General features: G+C 37.7%; 2 protein-coding genes across 2 annotated transcripts; both read right to left on the reverse strand.

Moving 5' to 3' along the window:
• Positions 1 to 2,714: 2,714 nt before the first annotated feature.
• LOC106658827 (serine/threonine-protein phosphatase 6 regulatory ankyrin repeat subunit B-like) lies at positions 2,715 to 5,068 on the reverse strand. Its single transcript, XM_014380954.2, has 3 exons — positions 4,810 to 5,068; positions 3,428 to 4,724; positions 2,715 to 3,364 (listed from the first exon to the last, which is right to left on the reverse strand). The coding sequence occupies exons 2-3, from the start codon at positions 4,722 to 4,724 to the stop codon at positions 2,781 to 2,783; spliced, it is 1,881 nt and encodes a 626-aa protein (XP_014236440.1). The 5' UTR covers positions 4,810 to 5,068; the 3' UTR covers positions 2,715 to 2,780.
• A 3,247-nt stretch (positions 5,069 to 8,315) lies between these two features.
• LOC111693896 lies at positions 8,316 to 9,479 on the reverse strand. Its single transcript, XM_023459982.1, has one exon. The coding sequence runs from the start codon at positions 9,477 to 9,479 to the stop codon at positions 8,316 to 8,318; it is 1,164 nt and encodes a 387-aa protein (XP_023315750.1).
• Positions 9,480 to 21,503: the final 12,024 nt, after the last annotated feature.

Consider the following 21,503-nt stretch of genomic DNA (forward strand, 5'->3'; position numbering starts at 1 on the left):
TTAATCGATGAACTAACTTTTTCTACCATTTTAGTGTTTAATTTTAGTTTAGTCTAAAAGCTGTTTGCATGCTATTAAAGCTACTATAGAGTAACATCTTCATTCGTTTTACTGAAAATATGATATATGAATTTAAAAAATAATTAATAATCAAAAACTCGAATAAAAAATTGATGTGATTTTTTTCGTTCATTCATGATCAAGAAAAATCAAATAATTGCTATTTATGTTCATGAACTTTCAAAAAGTCTGCAGCCAATGCCAATGCAATGCAATTTATGAATTAATTATGATTGAGTTCAAAACTTGAAATAAGAGTAAACTTCAGAGCGTGTGCAAGACGATACAAACATACGAGTGCTCGCGGTGTCCAGCGCGTCTTCCAATAAATGGCCTTAACCCATTTATTGGTCCAGCGTCATTATCCATGTACCTGTAGTTGTCGTACACTATAAGTACCGAGATATTTTTGAATCCATTCAATTAATCATAAGAGACTGAGTAATCGAGAAGCTGACCTCACTTTATCGGCGTAATAATTCGACAAACGGTGCGAGCGAGCAAGCTCAGGCTCATTACCGCGATATTTTGCGATGGACCGATTGCCGTAAGGATAAGTACTCGATTAATCGCGGTAATATAATACACCGGGATAAAAGTAGAGTATAGGAATTTTAGTTCCAGTTGAAACATTACAATAAATACGCAGTCAACGAGGCGCAAACACGCTCTGCAATATATAACGGTCAGCAAGCGCATTAGATGCCATAAAAAACAATCGAGTTGTATGTACGGTGTGTAAGCGTAGAAGCAAGTTGTACAGCGGTATAGCATGAATCGTTTCGATGACTAGGAACTAATTACTACGTGTTTGCCCCTTAAGAGTCAACGAATTAACATTATCCAAAAGCAACTGGCCAATATTGACGGATCTGCATTAGAGCGAATGAAAAAAAAAATGTTTTATCTCGAGAGGCACTTGTTGAATTTGAGTAAGAAGCCCATACTCGAGCCACTCGAGCACTGATTCAGAGGCTTGTAAGTCGTATCGCATGCCACAAAATGACTTGCGAATTCGCAGGTAGCATCGTTATTTGGGTGTATACGCCGGTCGAAGGCCCACATGCAATATAATATCGAGGATGTTAAGAGACGAAAAATCCGAGTACGTGAGCTTGAGGAAGGTACGTGACGCAACGCGATCATCTCCCGCACAAAATTCGCCATTAATTCAATAACCGGTATATGCGAGAGCGAGGCGAAAAATATTTACCACCTAAAAACTTTTTGGCTTCAATGAAACGAAACGATATGGGTGAATGTTCGGCTCCTCGAAGACCACCGAATGTCTTATCCTGCCGTGGCCTTGTCACATATTATACGCGTCTATGTTTGCAAACTAGTTCTCGCAAAAAAAAATTACAATGGAAATGCCGCTGCTCCGTATATAATATGTGGACAAATTTTCAAGGCACGTGATCTCTTTTTGTTGTTTGCGTATCTCTATATAGCTCAATACGAAATTGCTACACGCGCAAAGAGCAAAGAACGTTTTGGATGCCTTATTTTCAGCGCTATTACACAATGACAGTGCACCTGCACATTTCTGGCATCTATTCTTTGCGCATATTTATTTGTTGCATCTGAAATGCATACGTGCTTCGTACGCACGCAAACGCTCCGATGCAGCAGTGACAATCCATTCACGCGCTATTACTCTATCTTTCAAGACGTTATATTGTCCATAAATCATCGCGTCGCTGCAGCTGTATGCGAAGATCCTTTCATTGCACGCTACGGAGAGCATGTGCGTCTTATGTAGCGCAATATGCATCGCGAGACGACGATCGTCGATTTTGCAGCCTTAAGTACACGCATTCATCTCGTCGCTTTGTATGTGGATGCATTGAAGCGCAAAAAATACGCAGGTACGAACATACGCGAGGACTCGAGTTCGAGCTCCCGAGAGATATAATTCACTTGGCCGTTATGTACATATGTACAAAGTGTCGCAGAGAAACAACGAGCGCCGGTAACAGTTGCAGTATCGAAGATGACCGGTTTTTTCTCCCGGATCGAGATTACCTTTTTTGAGTTTGCTGACGTATTGTGGGTGTCAGACTGCCCGATCTGATCTTCATCTGCTACTTTTCAAATTATTTATATTGCTTATTGCTTCGAATGCTAATCCAAAATAAAAAAATTTAAATATTTGTGAAATTCTCATGTAAAGGATTTAAAATTTTTCTCCACTGTGTACCCTGGGCTACGAGATTTGATATATTTCCAATGAATTAATGTGTAGGTAGATGGTCAAACTGCACTTAAAATCGAATTAGTTATTGGAACAAAGAATCAGTCATTTTCAAGAATATCTTTCGAACTGCTAGTGTCTTAATTTCAAATGCCAATAAATAAAAAGGCTAAAAAGAATAAAAAGAAATTATTTTTCCCATTCATTTTACTCTTTTGAAATTTTTTGGGGGTGACTGAGTGATGAAAAATGAACTGACATTTTCTGTGCTAGTTTTCGTTTTACTTTTCCATCATTGTGAATCATGTCATATTATTAGGTATATTAAAATGTCAAAAGTGTACGTTCATCATACATTATCTTTAGCTGGTAACGTACCGATTTCAGTTCCCCTTTTACCGATCACCAACAAGTTTCAATACAGCAGTTTACAAACAATACAAAAGCAGGCAAAAAGTTGTTACTCCATCATTTTATTGGAAAAATATAATAACAAATTGTATATTGGACAAATCAAAAGTCATTTTCAAGTTTCAGTTCTAACCACTTCACATACTGACAAGATATCTTCATTGCTTAAGTACTTGATTACTTTTTCGCAAAACAACAGAGGCAAATTACTCCGTGTCAGTAGCATCAATGGTTCCAATCCAGCTGCTAGTGAAAATTTTCTGATCAAACTTTTTATTATGTAACCCTTAATGGTAATTGATACATAACGGCAATTATTTTTGAAATCATCTGAATTAATAACTGACCAGTATTCTGAGTTTTTCAGCAAGGGACATGCTTCATTAGGACTACATATGCAAACATCGTGAAGAGACACATCATCTTTTATTTTTATTGTTTTGATATATTCAATTTCTTCTTCGATTTTTTCTTTCTCATAATCGTACTGAAAATCGATATCAGCTACTTTTTTCAAATATTCCAATATTTTCTCAAGGCAATCATTGATTTTTTTATCAATGAACATTTTTCCTATTTTCACGGTCAGAAGGTGATGACTAAGTCTCGTATGTAGCTCTAAAAAATCGATCTCCATATTTTCACTATATTGTTTTTGTCTGATTCGATCAAAAAACCTTTGGAATTGCTTTAGAGAACCTGTAAAAAATATCATTTACATTGATTATTCATTTTAATAAATTTTGACTAATAAAATCTTACCATATTCCAATATTTTTTCGATTTTCTTTGTAGTGTAAGATTCATCAGGCTGGATCAAGAATTTTAATATTTTCAATTCAGCAAATTCATTCATTTCAAATCCTTTATTTTGTAAAAGCTCAAGGATTCTTAAAAATTTAAGTGTCGCTTCTACCCACGGAATATGATCATTGTAATCCCAAAATTTCTTCGAGAAGTCAATACTTTGTACGTGAGCTCCATAATCTAAAAGTACCTTGACCACATCGTAGTTGTAGCACAGCACTGCCAATTGAAGAGGTGAGTCACCGTCATCATCTTTGGCGTTTGGATCGGCTCCATATTTCAAAAGTGTTTCGACTAATTCTGAACCAACTTCGTTTTGATAGTACTGTGGCGAATAGCTATTGTTATCGATGTAACTAAATGTGCATATTTTGGAACGAATAAATAAATGCAGTAGCGTTTGCCCATTTAAAAAGACTTCCTTAACATTGGCATTATTTTGAAGCAATATATCTAGTCGATTTTTTTCAAACCTCAATTGATCATTGTGCCTTTTTGGTCCAGAACGAGCTTCGTCGCCTCTAATAGAGCAACAAAGTTCGTAAAAAAGATACAGAGGGCTAAAGCCATCTTCGTTTTTTGCATTAACGTTGCAATTGTGTCTAATAAGAAGTTTCAAAATTTCCATTTTAGATTCGGGATCAATTAAAGAGTAGTACGTGAAAAGGTTGTGTATAGGCTTATTACCATAGCAATCTACTACTTCAGGATCAGCACCATTTTTCAAAAGTAATTCTACTATTTTTACCTGCCCTTCATCTATAGCCAAGATCAAAGGTGGTGTACTATGATGCGTATCATGGCACATGATGCTGAGATTTGCAGATTGATCAATGAGTTTCTGCACCATGTCTATGTTGCCAGTCATGCAAGCAGCGTGTAAATACGTGAACCCTTCATCGTCGCAGTAATTTTCGTTCCCAGAGTATTTGAAAAGCAGATCAACCATTTTAAAATCACGATTTTTTGCCGCCAGATGAATCGCCGTTTGACCCGAGTCATTCAGTACTTGTAACTCTGCACCGTTCTGCAAGAGTAGCTCAACGATCCTCCTTTGATTTGTCTCGATGGCTACTTTCATAACCCACTTGGTACCTTCATTTTTATTGACAAACTCACCATCGATGAATTTAAATAAATCTTTATCCGTCCATGAAGTTTCTCTCGCGAACTTTTTTATGAATTGGTTTCTTAATTTACCAACTGATGCTATAGCTAATTTTCGCGTACTGCACTTTTTTCTCGCTTTCATCTGTAAATAATGAGTTGAAAATTATTAACATGTTTTATCTTTCAAAGTTTAATATAGCAAGAGAAATATTTTTTGCGTGCAGTACATTGTAGTTTTTATAGCTTTTTCCCAATTAACGACGGTTGTTTACACCAATTTTATCACATTTGAATCACAATTTAATTATAATAAAAGACAACCTCAAACAAGATTCCTATAAACTACGTTACGTATTTTTTCCATTAACTGAATCATTAACACATTAGGAACTATTTTGACGTCAACATGTACAAAACTGACAAGTGTCACTTCTCTGCTTTCATTTCTGGTACCGATGAATGTAAGAAACAGCTGGTCGTATGTAAGAAAAGTTTTATCCACTCCGCTATAGTCTGCTATCGCTATCTGCTAAATATAATAAATGACTGGCATCGCGCATGCGCATTTGAATTTACTTCCAATGAATCTACTAAATTAATTTTTAAAATGAACGAACTATTTTCAATATCCAAAGTTTTTACTGTAGCGGTTCCGATGATGTAATGAGACGATATCCTTTCAAAAAATAAAAATTCTTAAATAAACAGAGCAAATTCATGTATAATAAAAAATACGCTTACTACATGGTCCTTGAATCAATCCTCGATGTTTTATAATTGAAAAATTCTGCGATAGAAAAGGTTGATAGTAGATTTTCTTTATTGATGTTATCGTGAATATTTAACAATTAAAAGTAATTACAATGTCATTCAAACAGTTGCAGATTCGAAAAAGTTCCGCCCCGATGCAAACCTTCGTTTGTCACTTATGCAATTTGAAAACCTTTAATATAATATTTTAAATTGATAAAAGTACTCAGAACAAGGTAAAATCAATTTAAGAGCTTTGACTAATTTTGACGAAATTTAGAAAAAAATTTCTAGTTCAAAATAAATTATGAATTGGTTTTCGCTTTCCAAACAAAACGTGAAAAAATAATCCGGCTGGTTCGTTCCATGAAGAGCTAGAAACTAAGTAGCCAAAAAATGAACGTAAAGTAGTAATTAGACTGTATGCGAAATCTGAAAACACGACAATATACAAAGGTGTAATTTTGTAATGACTTAATGCTACTTTTTGGTCTTTTATCAAAAGTGAAAACTCATTTTATTTAATCATGTTGAAAATTTGGAAAATTACATCAAACATTTAATTAAATTAATCGTTATGAAAATGAATAAGCAATTACAAGTTTTGGCCTGCAGCCGCCAAACAAATAAGATATAAATCTTCGTTTATTAGGTGCTCGATGATTTTTTCACAGCAAAGAATTGGCAACTGGTAGCGCATCAGTTCCATAACAGATTGCAGTGCCCAGCGACGGAAAAATTTTCTCGAAATTATCTCGAACAGGTGCACAGAACACGCCTCAAACAATTTTTTGGGGAGGCACCACGATTCTTTCAAGCGCGTGAACTTGAAGTACTCTGAATATGTGAGTCGTTTCGTAGTCTCTTCGGGTCGTAACCGGACGAGGTCGTTGAGAGACAATTTCGAATTTATCATCCACGTCTTCGCGGCTCTCACGAAGTTCTTGTCGTCATACCAACTTTTTCCAAGATCCACCGACTTACTGAACAATCCGCGTTTGGCGAAAAATTTCATGATCGTTAAGGCGTCGCTTTGGTCCAGCGTGTATCCTTTCTTCTCCAGATTTTCGATGACGACTAGAGCGCCAGACGATACATCCATTGTATTTAAATATGCTATTTCTTCACCATCCAGGTCAAATCTTTCGCCGAAATAGTCCTCAGTTGGAAAAACAAAGCTGGACAGATCAGCACCATGATCCAAGAGTACATCGATAGTATGTGGGAAGAGATTCGCCACGGCCAATTGAAGAGGTGTCCGACCATAATTATCCCGGGCATTCACTTTCACAGTTAGATTTTTGTCGCCACAGATCTTGAATAAGGTCTCCATAAAATTTTCTACATAAATGGTGTCTACCTGGCAAATGACATGCACAGGAGTCAATCCCTCCTCATTGGCGAAATTAGGATCGGCGCCGCTTCTTAAGAGCAATTCAGGCACCGTACGGTAGTACATGTGCAAGGCCAAGTGTAGCGGCGAATCGCCTGTTACGTTGCCGAGGCAATTGGGATCCACTCCACCTTCGAGGAATTTTTCGACGATCACTTCACAGCTAGAATCGCAGGCCGCGTGAAAATGTGTAAATCCAAACTCATCAGTATAATTGACGTCGAATCTGTCGTAAATTTCAAATAGACTCTCGACGACGTAATAGCATTTGCATCTAACCGCATGATGCACTGGTGTGGTACGACGCAATAGCGGCATGCCATTTTCATCGATCTCGGGCTCGTCCTTGTAGCCGGTCCTTATCACAAAATTGATTATTGTTTGGTTGGGTCTACGAGGGTTATCGCGTCTCACATCCTCCGCGAGAAGCCAATCGATTTCTTTGGGCTGGAAAATTTCTCGGAGATTTGGAAGTTTGCCCACCCAATTTTTAATTAAAGGTACGAGTTGATCGAAAAATTCGATTCGCTTTTCTTCGATGTTCCAATCGACTTTTCCTCGCATGATTTTCAATTTCTTTTGACACTTCCTGTTCTTTGCCATTGTTTTACACACTTACTCAACAGACAAATACAATCTATGATAATTCATAAAATTACAATCAATACGATTTTGCACTGTTCACACTGTGACGCTGCAATGTTTACTAATCTGAACGTGTAAAGCCTAGAGTGCGTATGCAGCGATGTATCTCGTAACTACACCGAGCTAGTACTGGCATGGCGAGTGGACCGATCGTCTTTTTATACTGACTACAACCAAAGAAGATAGACACGTATCGGCCTCGAGCCGCTACCGCAGCGCCTAGCGCGCGGTGGCGGCTCAAAAAACTTTGAGGGCATCAAAACATAAGCCTTTAACATGTAATATAATGGAGACTTCGTTATAGTGATATACTATTTATGTGTTTTTATTAATTAATAACAATAGTTACCGCAAAATTTTGAAATCATACACGTATTAATATCATCTGAACTAAATCACAACATTGAAAAGGACATTATATCAACAATATGGATATATTATCAATAACGCATGACCTATCATTTTGGCCCGAGGCTGTAAAGCACGGAAAAAATTTGGCAATTTCAGGTCATATAAACAATGTTTCAGAAGAAACAACGTTTAATGATTGTAAAGTGATAAGAGCCTTTTGCATTAAAACGAAAAAAATTAGGGAAACGCCGTATAATATAGAAGTATGGGTAAGCTAAAGAGTTACATATTCTTTTTTTCTCAATGATTCTTTGCATTAGACTTATATCGTTTTTTATTGCAGATCAATAATTTACGACACCTGACAAATGCAAAATGTAATTGTTTAGCGGGGATAACCTCCGATTGCAAGCATATTTATGCTACTATTTATTTCATAAACAATCATTAGATATGTGAGTGCATAATAATGTTTCATTTTTAACATGAGTTTTAGTGTATTGAAATAAAAAATTAAAGTTTTATTATTTTATGAATCTATGTTGTACTTTTATTTTGGTAATTTACATTATGTATGTCACTTGGGATACAAACTTATTTTATGATAGTTGGCTGTAAATTTACTAAAACACAACACATGAAGATGATTTCATCAATGTATGGAAGCATCTTAATTGAAATCATGTCTAATATTTTGTAAATTCTTAGTCTCTGCATTATTCGTTCAATGTGTATCCTCACTCTTGCAATGTGACGTTGCTCTTCTCGTTGTTCTCCTGTAAGATGGTGGTTTTCAACGAATGGGGGCATGACAACTAAAACATTTTTTCCATTTTCCATTAGCTTGGATTGTATACTGGGAAATCCCTTATCAGCCAATATGGTATCTCCACTTTCTAACAATTTTAACAATTCAGAACCAGCAGTTATTTGCACATCACTTGCTCGACCACCATATGCACAACTCACAAAAGTAACTAATCCAGCAGGTGAACATCCTACGACAACTTTAATTCTGTATCCACCTTTATACGAAGACCAAGATTGTATTTGTTCATCGGTGCGAGGTGGCTCTTCCATCCTAAATTCTGTGGCATCTATGATAATTCTGAAGTTACTATAATTAGGCTTAAAACAGTCTGGTGTAGTTCCTCGTACCTCTTCTTGAGATGGCCAGGGAACAAATTCTTTACAGGCTGCTGCTAGATAACTTAATGTGACATAGAAAATTTTGGATATTGTAGTTCTGTGTACGCCAAAGAAGACACCAATTACGCTAAATGACAATCCAGTTTTCATCTTTAGTAGAAATATTACTAATCTATTTTCAATGCTGATACTTTTTTTTTCAGTGGAATAATCTCTTGATAAGACTTTCAACAATAACTGAAATGTCTTTGAGTTAATGCCACATACTTGGAGCATCTTCTCATTGTTATCCTTGATGCAATCATAACCCTTGAATCCACCAATGTCACTTTTTATTGGTAATTCATTAAGTTGACATTTTTTTATCGATGAATTAGGTGCTGCAGTATAAGTCTCTGCATCCCACTTATTTATTTGATTATTGTAGGAAGGCATTCGACTGCAAATAAATGCTGGTAATAGAATATCCTCTTCTACTTTATGAGCCACTTTATGGGGAAATAACTTATTATCAGTTGGGAAATGATACAAATTAATATTCTCACTAGTCGATTTGCTGTTGCAATTATAAACACAACACTTTTTAGCTACAGGCCTTTTATTTGTCATTTTAATTTTAGTTTAATGTACTTGCTTTAGAGCAGAAGCTATATCAATACTAGTATGCGACTGCCCTCAAAGTTCGATAGTCTACCGTTCGAGCGCTGACTACCAGAAGCTCGAGGCCGATAGAAGCCCAGAGCTTAACTAAAAATTGAGGCTGGCTCATATGATACCAAAACCAACTTCAAGGGGGCGCGGCGAGCAACCTAAGCCTGTAATGTATAACCAACATTTAGTCCCTTGGTTACCAAAGTCTTCGTGGTCGAGTGGTCAAGCGCTCGGCTTCGTCTTTTGCGTCGAGCGGTCGGGCCTTGGTTCAATCCCAGGTCGCAGATATTTTTTTTTACATTTTTTTCTCAAATTACAAAGAATAAAGTAAGGATTTCGCTTCTAGCTAATATTGCTTATAAAATTAAAAATACTCTGATAAATTTATTTATTAAGGGTTTTTTTTAATTGTGAAAAATAATAATCAAGCGATACGGTCCATTTAAAATTGTAGTCCGAGATATTTTCATAAAAAAGAAACTTCATTTAACGAAATTGACACGAAATTTTTTTTCGAGGCGTCTAAATATACATTAATTTAATTTAATTTGCGATTGAATTAAATGTGATTTTTTATTTTTTTGTAGAAAAAAGAACATGAAAAAAAACGTTTGATTATCAATGCAATTTTAATTTTACGACCAATATGAGCTAAAAACGAAACCTTACTTTATTCTTTGTAATTTGAGAAAAAAATGTAAAAAAAAATATCTGCGGCCTGGGATTGAACCAAGGCCCGACCGCTCGACGCAAAAGACGAAGCCGAGCGCTTGACCACTCGACCACGAAGACTTTGGTAACCAAGGCACTAAATGTTGGTTATACATTACAGGCTTAGGTTGCTCGCCGCGCCCCCTTGAAGTTGGTTTTGGTACCATATGAGCCAGCCTCAATCGCGCCTATAGTTCTGTGCTTCTATACGTGTCTATCTTCTTTGCTACAACTATACTGTAGCCACTAAAACAGCGCGCCGTAAACTCGTCTTTGTTTTCATAACTCGCTCTATAGTCAATGCTCAATAAACAACAAAGTGATACACTCTGCAGCGGCACTCTCTTGACCAATCAGAATGCTTAGAAGCTGTCGATACTTTTGGCTCAAGTTTTTTTCTCAAAGAAACTACTTGTATGAAATACAGTATTGTATAGTTGAAGACTTGGCCAATTAATGTCGTGGAACCAACACATCCTAGACGTCCCAATGTTTCGGTTTGAAAGTTACGGCACGCGAACAAATTTAAGACCATAGTTGGAACTTTAAAATCTCCTCGAAAATGTATTGTTTGATCAAAAGGATAAATGTCAAAGGTACACTACCATCCGCACACATGTATCGTATCAGTTTTGGTACGTAACGAAAGTATACAAAAGTTATTTTCGTTTTTCTTTTATATGAATATACGAGGAATATGAGAAACACTGAGTGATTCATATTATTGGTCAGGGAATAGAACTCATAATGTGACATGAACATTTGATAGATTTATTGTAAATTAAAAAGCATTCTCATACATAATCATATACTGAAATTGTGTCAGATGCTGTATAGCACGCGAATATTATAGTACAACGTGACGTTTTAAACGTGTAAATTTTCAAATTTTTGATTTTGTATTTAAAGCCAAGCAAATTTTTGTTCCTTTGGAAGTTAAGCGTTGAGCTGTGCTTTTTGAGTCGACATTTCAATTATCCAAGCATAGATGTGCTGAAAAAAAGGATTAAGGCTTCTGCCGTGTAAATGCATCTAAATTTAAGTTTATTTCTTCGATAATCGCATGCTCTTCAGTGAGATAATTAAAACTCATTTTATTTACTGATTTATTCATTTTCATATGGCGATGGAAATTAGATGAATTAAATTATATATTGAATAATATTGGAGATATTCATTTATTGCATAACAAAATATGTATCGAAGTATAAGGTTTTACATTTGTGATTTTGTTCATTCGTTCGTAAATATACATATTACAGGTAAGCGTTACTACAGATTTTTTTGTACCCTTTAAATTTTTTCGTTATCTGAAATGATGATCATGAACTTTGACTCGTTGCCGCCAAGCAAATACGCCACAAATCTTCGTTCTTTAGTGGCTCGATGATTTTTTTACAGCAAAGACGAGGTAATTGGCGGCGTTTCAACGAATAGAATGAATCTTCTGCCCATCGTCGGCAAAATCTTCTCGTTATTATCTCGCACATGTGCGCATCACACACCTCGCGAGATCTGTAAGATAGCTGCAACCACCGTTCCGAGCGCAAGAACTTGGAGAAGTCCGTGTTATAAGTGACTACGTTTTCTGCCTCTTCGGGTCGTAACTGAATTAGATGGTGCAGCGACAGATTCGGATCTATTATCATTATACTTTTCGCTTTACTTGCGAAATCTTCTCTGCTACGCAAACTTTTAACGAGATCCGCCGAATACTCGAACAATCTGAGCCTAGCGAAAACGTTCATAATTGTTACGGCGTCGCTTCGATCTAGCTCGTATCCTCCTTTTTCAAGGCTTTCGAAAATTTTGAATGCAGTAGATGCTTTTTTTAATTTTGATTCACTTCTCATAATGTCATACGATTGGATGCACGCGTCGAAATAGCTCTCAGTAGGAAAAATAAAGCTGGACAGATCAGCACCATGATCCAAGAGTACACTAACTTTACTCGGAAAGAGACTCGCCACAGCTAATTGAAGGGGTGTTCGACCCAAATTGTCTCGGGCATCTACTAGCAACGTTTGATTTTTGTCCTCGCAGATCTTGAATAACATCTCCGCCAAATTATCATCTTTTAATCTCTCGCAAATAACGTGCAGAGCCGTCAATCCCTGTGAGCTGGCGGAATTTGGATCAGCACCACTTTGCAGCAGCAATCGCGTCGTTTCCTTGCGATCGTAGTCCAGAGCTAAGTGCAGCGGCGAAGGATTATTACTCGTATCGGGAAAATTGGGATCCTGTCCGAGCTCGATAAATTTTTGGACGACATCGTCAATGCCATATGCGCAGGCTATATGGAAGTGCGTAAGACCGAGCTCGTCGGTGTAGTTGACCTCGAATCGGTCATATATTTTGAAAAGATCTGGGATCATGAAGCTATAATCTTCACTTCTAGCCGCATGATGTACTGGTGTAGTCCGACGCGACGATGGCTTGCCGTCTTCACCCATTTCAGGCTTGTCTTTGTAGCCGGTTTTGATTAAAAATTCAATGAATGAAATTCCGCAATACACGGGGTGGTTAAGATAGTGGCTATCTCCCACAATGATGATCCATTCGATCTCTTCTCCTCGAAAAATATCAAGGAGATTTGGAAGTTGTCCTCTCCAACAATTGATCAAAGGATAAAGCTGATCGAGAAATTTGTATCGCTTTTCTTCCACCTCCCAATTAACCTTTTCGCGTATGTTCTTCAGTTCTTTTAAAAAGTCCATGTCTTTGACATACGCAAATGGATAATTAAAATGAAAAATAGCGCAAGCTTCAGCAGTTCTATAATCGTCCATTTCATAATCATCAATTTCGTAATCGTCTTCGTACATCGTTTAGCACAATCACACAAATACAATCGTTTATAATTTAAGATTTTTAATTTTTCGCGACAATTCACAATATAATATTTCTTTGTTTATGCTGCGGCGTTATAACGTGAACTTAACTGAACTGAGCGACTCGATATATACAATGTGAAACTGACAACACGTGCACAACCCTCCTAGCAGCATAATTCATGAGGCTCATCCGCAATAAGTGAAAAAATTGAATGATACATAAACTCGAGACATGAGCTTTCAAAAGGTGCCGCCACGCGCTTAATTTTACTTTGCGCATCAGTATATTTTAAATCAATTCAATCTCATATTTTATAATGAGCACGGCACTCAAGTGTAGGTCTTCAATGCAAACACAAGTGTATACTTTTTATTTTTAAAATTTTTTACAACGTGAATCATGGTGCAATCAATTTACATATTACAATTTGAATTAATTTACCGAGAGACGCTCAAGGATTCAAAAGGAATCTCAAAGACTAAAAATTGTTTGTATTAAGGATTTTTCTTAAAATGGAAAAAAACAAAAATATTTTTGACTCTAAGGTATTGTGATATCGCCTCCAAAAAAATGCGATATTTTAAAAAATCAAAAACCAAAAAAATCCCAGAAAACAGGCAACCCTATCTTTACTATAGTTGGCCGGGAAACGAAATATTTTGAATCCCGTGCCTGTCAAATTGAATATAAACCACATGGCTCCTGGTGCAACCGCCGAAGATTCAATGTTCTCACACGCATTAATTCCGATTTTACTACAAACAATCTTTTTTACGTTATTGTTTACGTATTAGTAACTGTAATAATTTCACACTTATAAATAATTTATGTGTAAGCATAATCAAAAACCCAAATCTTTATCCCAACGTTTAAATCGTCAAAGATGCAGTAAAGATGAGATGGCTCGTTGACGATGGAAAACTATTCCTTATGTATTACAATCTTTATTTTTAATTCAACATTTATTATTCATTATTTATTATAAATGTCAACATTCTTTTTGCTATATAATAAAATAGAAAATATAATAGAAAATTAAATCGAACGATCTAGAAGATCAAGGTTCGAATCACAACCGATGTGTCGATAGACGAGTCGCAGGCTACTCGCGTCACCAAGGCAGAGACAAAGACGCAAGTCTCACGGAGGTAGAGTTCCCATAGTTTTTTAGCCGCCAAACCCGTTGATAACGTAAAATTACATATCGAAGATCTTGTAACTGAAAATTTTAATCAAACTCGTTCGCGGCTCTCACCAGTGCGGGTCTCTTCTCAGTGTCCTTTGTTTTTGCGCCACAGCCTCTGTGTCTCTGCCTCTGTGCCACGACGCCTCCAGCCGCGTCTAACTTTATCTCAACAATGTAAGTTATAACTTATAATATATTCATTTAATTATTTCAAATGCTTGCTTCTAACTTCTTTTATTTTTCCTCTCAGCTAAACAATTTAATAATATCTTAAACAAATACAGCTTCTAATGTCATCACTGCCCATCTCCTTTGAGATTCATATTTATTACCACCTAACAGCACGTTTTAAGACAAGTTGAAGTACAAGCCGTACCGAGATAAAATTCAAACAATATATTCTAACTCCGATTCTTCTTAAAATTAAATTACAGACCGAAGATTTTTAATTGCAAACGAATTTTTTCATTAATCTTGTGCGCGAATCCGACTAGTGTGTTCTATACTATACAATGTCTATGTCTAGTTTCTCAGTGTTTAATATAACTTACAAAAATAAAATTTATAAACAATAATATATTTGTTTATTTACTTTAAACGATTGCTTTCAATGTAATTCTTTACCATCTTCCTTAAATAACGTAATATCACTAATATCTGTGATATCGCCTCTAAAAATTCGATTAATTTTCAAAATCGAAATCTCCAGAAAAGAGGCAACCCTTCTTTTATAAAAGTAAGCCGAGAAACAAAATGTTTCGAATGCCGGCCTGTCAAAGTGAAGAAAACCACACGGCCCCCCGGTGCAAGGGCCGAAGATCCAATACTCCCACGCATTCTCAGTAAAATAGAAAAAAATTATTCAAGTCATTTATTTCAGGACGTAGCAAATACAATATAATTTTATTGTTTTTCTCTTCAAGTACAAATTTTACGTACGAAAAATTATATTATTTTACAGTAACTTTTTTCTCATGACTTCTTTCTTTGTTTTACAAAAATAACAACACATCCCTGTTTAAAAAAAATCGCTGGATTTCCAATTGGAAAATCTAGCAGGATTAGACTGGAAATTGAACTCGATTCGACTAGAAATCGAGCTGTATTTGACTAGAAATCTAGCTCGATTTTTTACTGGAAATCCAGCTCGATTTTTAAACTGAAATCTAGCTTGATTTTTGACTAGAAATTTAGCTCGATTTTGGACTGGAAATCGATCGATTTCAGATCAAACTAGATTTCAGGCCAAAATTCGAGCTGGATTTTTAAAACTCGAGCTAGATTTCAGATCGAAAATCGAGCTGGATTTCCAGTCAAAAATCGAGCTAGATTTCCAGTCAAATACAGCTCGATTTCTGGTCAAATCGAGTTCGATTTCCAGTCATATCCTGCTCGATTTTTCACCTGGAAATCCAGCGATTTTTTTTAAACAGGGATAATTGTCTTTGTCCAGTAAGCGTGCAATACGCATTTTTAAAATTTTTTCCCTTTCGTAATTTCAATAAATAAAACATGACTAAAGGAAATGTGATATCGCCTCAAAAAATGCAATATTTTTCGAAATCAAAAACCAAAAACCCCAGAAAATAGGCAACCCTGTCTCTACTAAATTTGGCCGGGAAACGAAATATTGTGGAAAGTGACCCTCCTTCCCTCACTACGTTTTACCATATTTTAACTTGCATAGATACACAAAAGTATGCCAGTGCTATAAGACGTCTCGTCTTGGCACTAATAAAAATAAATACAAGACCACAGTAACCGTAAGGTTGCAAAAGTCCCGTCTCCCTACGTGACATACAACAAAACAAACAAACGAGTTAATCGACTTATTCATTGAAAATTTTAGACTCGAATTAGACGAAACCGAGGTAGAACAACTTGCGAGCGGTCATAGTGGCCACCGAGCATCCACTTCAATCATCAAGAAAACAGTGAGACATCGTTCACACCAGAGAGTCGCCAGCAGTACGTTAAGGAGTTTAAGTAGAAAAATAGAACGCATGTAATTAGATATAAGTATCCCTTAATAAAATTATAATCGTCTGCCATTGTAATTGTGGGCTACGACAGGTGTATCTTTTATAATCCCTCATACTCACCAGCCAGATTAAAAACAATAATATTAATGTCGCGTCTCACGACGTAACAGAAGTACGGGATAAATTATCCAGTGCCACACTATTCGTATTCAAAAATCCGCGTCTTTTGCAATTGTCGAATTCCTAAACTCGCGAAACCTCAAATAGAAACCGAGGTGGCATTCTTCGTTGCCGGGCATTACATTAGCCGCCTCAACCGCTTCCAGCGCTGTCACGAGACGGGCTGGGCAAATGGCCCGCCTGTCTGCTACTACTGCGGCCGAACTCGCTTCGAACAAGGTGATCCGCTCTTCAACGTGTTCGACTGAACCACATCCGTTGGAAGGAAAACGGCAAGTTAAAATGCGCAATTACTCAGTGATAAGAACAATATGAAAAAAATTGTAATGAGAAAATTTTTGTAATGTCATAATAGAAAAAAAATATTTGTAATGCCATGATAGAAAAAAAAATTTTCCTTTTCGATGATCTTAATGCAATATTGTAATACTGTAACTTGTAATATTGAAATTAAACATGTAATATTGTAATAAGCAAAAAAAAAACCCCAACCCCGTTAGAATATAACTAGGTAAGTAAGAAAAGTGTAACGACGACGCCCAATAAAAAAAAACAGTGTAATGACCCAGTCACAAGGGTCATAGCATCCTTGCGGCCATAAGCAGGTAAAACGCCGGGGCGGCAAATTAGCCTGGTGCAACACCAAGTCCCGAGCGGGCATGCTGGTGTGCGGCCGCACATGTGCGCCGCAGCGCGCACACGGATAAAAGCAACGAACGTTAGTGTGCGACTATACACGTACGCCGCAGCGCGTACTGGTGTGAGTGCGCACACGGATAGAGCAGCAAACGTTAGTGTGCGCCCACTCACGTACGCCGCGGTACGCACTGGTGTGAGTGCGCACACGCATGGAGCAGCGCGCGCTTGTGTGAAGCATAACTCGCGCTTGCAAGCTACAAGTCGAAATTTATGATGCCTCCGTTACCGGGAATTCGATAGGGTAACCGGCTCGGGCAATTCGCAGAAAAATCGGATGTTGGCAAAAATCAGGTCACAACTTGCGAGCGAAGAAACTAAGGGGACGGCTCAAGCATTCGCCTAAGATTCCCAGAAACGACGGATGGGAAAAAACGCGCAGCCCGCAAGCTCTAGAGGACACATAAAGTTCACGGCGACCCTCGCTCAGACAAAGAGGGTACGGCAGCAACAAACAGTATATAAACTGAGATTCAGAGAGTCTCGGGGCCAGTGTTCAGCATGGTGATCAGCGATACCCCTTACGAAGCCATGCAGAAGGTGGCAATAGACATCGTCGGTCCACTCCCAAGAACCAAAAAAGGCAATAACAACATACTGACGATACAATGCAACCTCACCAAATTCTGCAGAGCAATAGCATTGCAAGATGCCACCGCAGAGACAGTAGCGGATGCATTCCTGAAGGAATTTATCTGTATATTTAGCTGCTCACAAATCATTCTGTCGGACCAGGGTACCAATTTCACATCAAAAATTTTCGTCAACCTAGCCAAGGCATTTAAAATCAAAACAGTAACGACCACCGCCTATAGACCAAGCTCGAATGGCAGCCTCGAAAGATCGCATCACTCGCTCGCAGAGTACCTTAAGACCGTAGCAGGGAAAAACAAAGAATGGGATGACATACTGGAACTGGCAATGTTCAGTTACAACACATCAGTGCACGAGGCACATCAGATTCAGCCCTTCCAACTTGTATTCGGCAAATTGCCAACACTCCCAACAGCGGAAGCGATCGAAAAATCGGGGAAGATAGTAACGTATACCGACTACGTCAGGAAATTATGCAGAACTCTATCAGAAATAAAGGCCATAGCTAGGGAGAAATTAATCGACGCGAAATTAAGGAATAAGTTCTATTACGATAAAAAAGCAAACGCGGAGTCATTCAAACCAGGCGACTATGTGTACCTACTAAAAGGGGGTAAACAACACAAGCTTGGGGACCAATACACGGGGCCATACTTAGTACTAGAAGTAAATAATAATACTAACAATGTTAAAATTGAAATTAAGAATAAACATAAATTGGTACATGCAAATAGATTAAGGAAATCCCATGTTGAAGCGAAAAATAACTAACATAAATTACGTGGGCGGACTACAAAAGTCGAGCATTAAAGTTTAACATAAAACAAATAGACTAAAAATAAAAGGATATATAAACAAATTACAGAAAGAAAATGTTTTTTGTAGCCGAGGATGGAAGTCAAAGTTCAAAATTTAACAAAAAATAATGATTGTAGGAATTTGGAAGAGGCAGAAATGCACAGCAAGTAAATACACCTAAGTTAAACAAGTGCAAGCGTCAAATTCGTTAGCAGAAAAATGAAATTGGAAGTACAGAATTTGTGGTTAACGATGAGGAATTTATTATAATGAAAGTATTGGCGCCAACCGAAAATGCGCCACGTAGAAGAGAAAGATTATGATAGATTATGGAAAATTGCGAAACTCAATTATTCAAAGTGCCTCAGTTGAATGAACTATGATTAACGAATTAAACGCATCTTACTTAAAAGCGGTAAAATTTACGACGGTGCATGATGCTGAGCATGTCATTTACACAAAGATGATAAACCTTTAAGTACAAACATCTCACAAATTCTTACGCGTTTTAGAAAAAAAAATGATAATAAAAATTAATAAAAGAATAAAATGAATGATAAGATATCCCCCTCAATGTTATACCTTTACCATCAAGTCTTTGTTGGTTACTTTAATGTACCGCTTCAGTCGGAGTAAAATCAAAATGTGGAAAGAGAATAACCCATAACTAGTTAAAACGCTAACAGCATATAATTATTAATAAAAGCAAAGAAATAAATGAACTATTCGATGGATATGTAGAACGATAACGAATAAACAAAGTGGATAATAAGAAAATGAAAAAAAGTAGCATAAATCTTGCATTTTATTAAACTAATCTTTCAACAAATGAAAATTGGTAGCGAATAGGTATGACCTTACTGTCATAAGTAAAGGTTTTCGGTTCAATTCCGAGTCAAAGCCAAAATTTCAGATGCACAATTGATGTGAGGGAAGATACTGAAGAGCGCGACTTACAGGGAAGGGAAGGTAATAAAAAGCGAAATAACTAACAACATGACAGACGAACGCTAGACGAATCGGAAACGAAAAACAACGCGTAAGCACGTACAATGGCTAGATCGGCGGGTAAAGAGTAAGAAGGTAGTTTCACGAGGAAAAAAAATACATAAAACGTCACTCAAAAATCATTTCACAGAGACAATTCGCGCTTCTAGACTGACAAATGAGAGCAGCTCGAAGCACGGATGATAGGATTAAGAAAAAAATCCGAGGGTCCATCGAAGGCATGGGAAAGAAATTATGTACGGTAGCGCATAAACGCATAATAAATTTAATTTGTACGATACTCTGTAAAGAAGAGAGGCGCTCTTCTCCTATTTATAAGCGCATAGAGTACTCACACGTACGCATAAGGATACATAAAGAATGTGAAGGAAACACTCGCGCACAGTTGTATACGAAATAGAGCGGACATTCAAAAATCAGTAAGCCGCCAAACAGCTGCACGCCGCTAACGAGACTAGGCATTAAGACTCGGCGAACTCATTTGATCAGTAGAAATCAAAGATACTGTCATGTTTCCCAACGGAGCACCACCGCCAGCCGAAGCCCCGGAGGATGGAGCCGGTGCCGAGAATATGCAGGCACCAATATATTCACCAGACCCAATGGCAGACTGGATGGCGCAGTTAGTCGAAAACCGACATATTTACATCGACGCCGGCCCTTTTCAATTCCAACTCATAATGAGAGGGAACGAAGTGGGGTTCTTCCTCGCCGGACACTTCATCGGCACCCTCCACCGATTCCAGCGCTGCCACGAGAGGGGCTGGGCAAATGGCCCACCCACGTGTTACCACTGCGGTCGGCCCCGCTACGAGGACGGCAACTTGCTCTTCGACCTGTTCGACTGAGCGCGGACTAAAAGGATGAATAAAGGCGAGTCAAGTGTCAAACAAGTAAAATTTTTTTTTTGTTTTGTAAAAATAATCGCAATATCAGAATGAGCATGAGAATCCGGCTACAATGTAAATCATAATATTATAATCCGACCTCTCTTTCCTAATAATGTTAAGTGCCGTAAGCAAAAGTGTTTCCTTTTTATAAGAATGAGGTTAGTAATAAGCAAAATTCTTTCAATGTTCTACAAAATGATGTAAATGATAAAAAAAAAAAATGCTTTCAATGTTTTAAAAAAGTAATGTTAAAAAAAAAAAAAAAAAAAAAAACTCTTTTGATGTAAAATTCTCTCGATGTTCTTTTCAAACGGAATGACAAAAATAATATTGTAATAAGCGAAAACACTCCCACGACCCCGTTAGATAGTAAGAAAATTGTAATCGACGACGCCTAAATAAAGAATCCTTGTAGCATAATCCGCCTATTATTTAAAAGAAAAAAAAAGGAAAAAAATGTATACAACAAAGTAGATTAAGGAAAAAAATACGCCACGATCAGGAGCTCGTGATTTGTTAAAGGCGAGGGAGGTGTAATGACCCAGTCACAAGGGTCATAGCATCCCTACGGCCACGAGTAGATAAAACACCGGGGCGGCAAATCAGCCCGATGCAACACCAAGTCCCGAACGGGCATGCTAGTGTACGGCCGCACATGTACACCGCGGCACGTAATTGTGTGAGTGCTCATACAGATAAGAGCAACGAACGTTAGTGTGCGACTGCACACGTACACCGCAGCGCGCACTGGTGTGAGTGCGCACACGGACAGAGCCGTGAACGTTAGTGTGCGACTATACACGTACGCCGCAGCGCGTACTGGTGTGAGTGCGCACACGGATAGAGCAGCAAACGTTAGTGTGCGCCCACTCACGTACGCCGCGGTACGCACTGGTGTGAGTGCGCACACGCATGGAGCAGCGCGCGCTTGTGTGAAGCATAACTCGCGCTTGCAAGCTACAAGTCGAAATTTATGATGCCTCCGTTACCGGGAATTCGATAGGGTAACCGGCTCGGGCAATTCGCAGAAAAATCGGATGTTGGCAAAAATCAGGTCACAACTTGCGAGCGAAGAAACTAAGGGGACGGCTCAAGCATTCGC

The sequence above is a fragment of the Trichogramma pretiosum genome, unplaced genomic scaffold, assembly GCF_000599845.2.
Source record: "Trichogramma pretiosum strain Unisexual culture from Peru unplaced genomic scaffold, Tpre_2.0 scaffold10, whole genome shotgun sequence".
Classification (NCBI taxonomy): Eukaryota; Metazoa; Arthropoda; class Insecta; order Hymenoptera; family Trichogrammatidae; genus Trichogramma; species Trichogramma pretiosum.

Coding starts and splice junctions, on each gene's coding strand:
- LOC106658827 (XM_014380954.2), bottom strand. CDS start 4,724: ATGAAAGCGAGAAAAAAGTGCAGTACGCGAAAATTAGCTATAGCATCA. Junction 3,365..3,427: donor CGAAAAAATATTGGAATATG/GTAAGATTTTAT, acceptor TATTTTTTACAG/GTTCTCTAAAGCAATTCCAA.
- LOC111693896 (XM_023459982.1), bottom strand. CDS start 9,479: ATGACAAATAAAAGGCCTGTAGCTAAAAAGTGTTGTGTTTATAATTGC.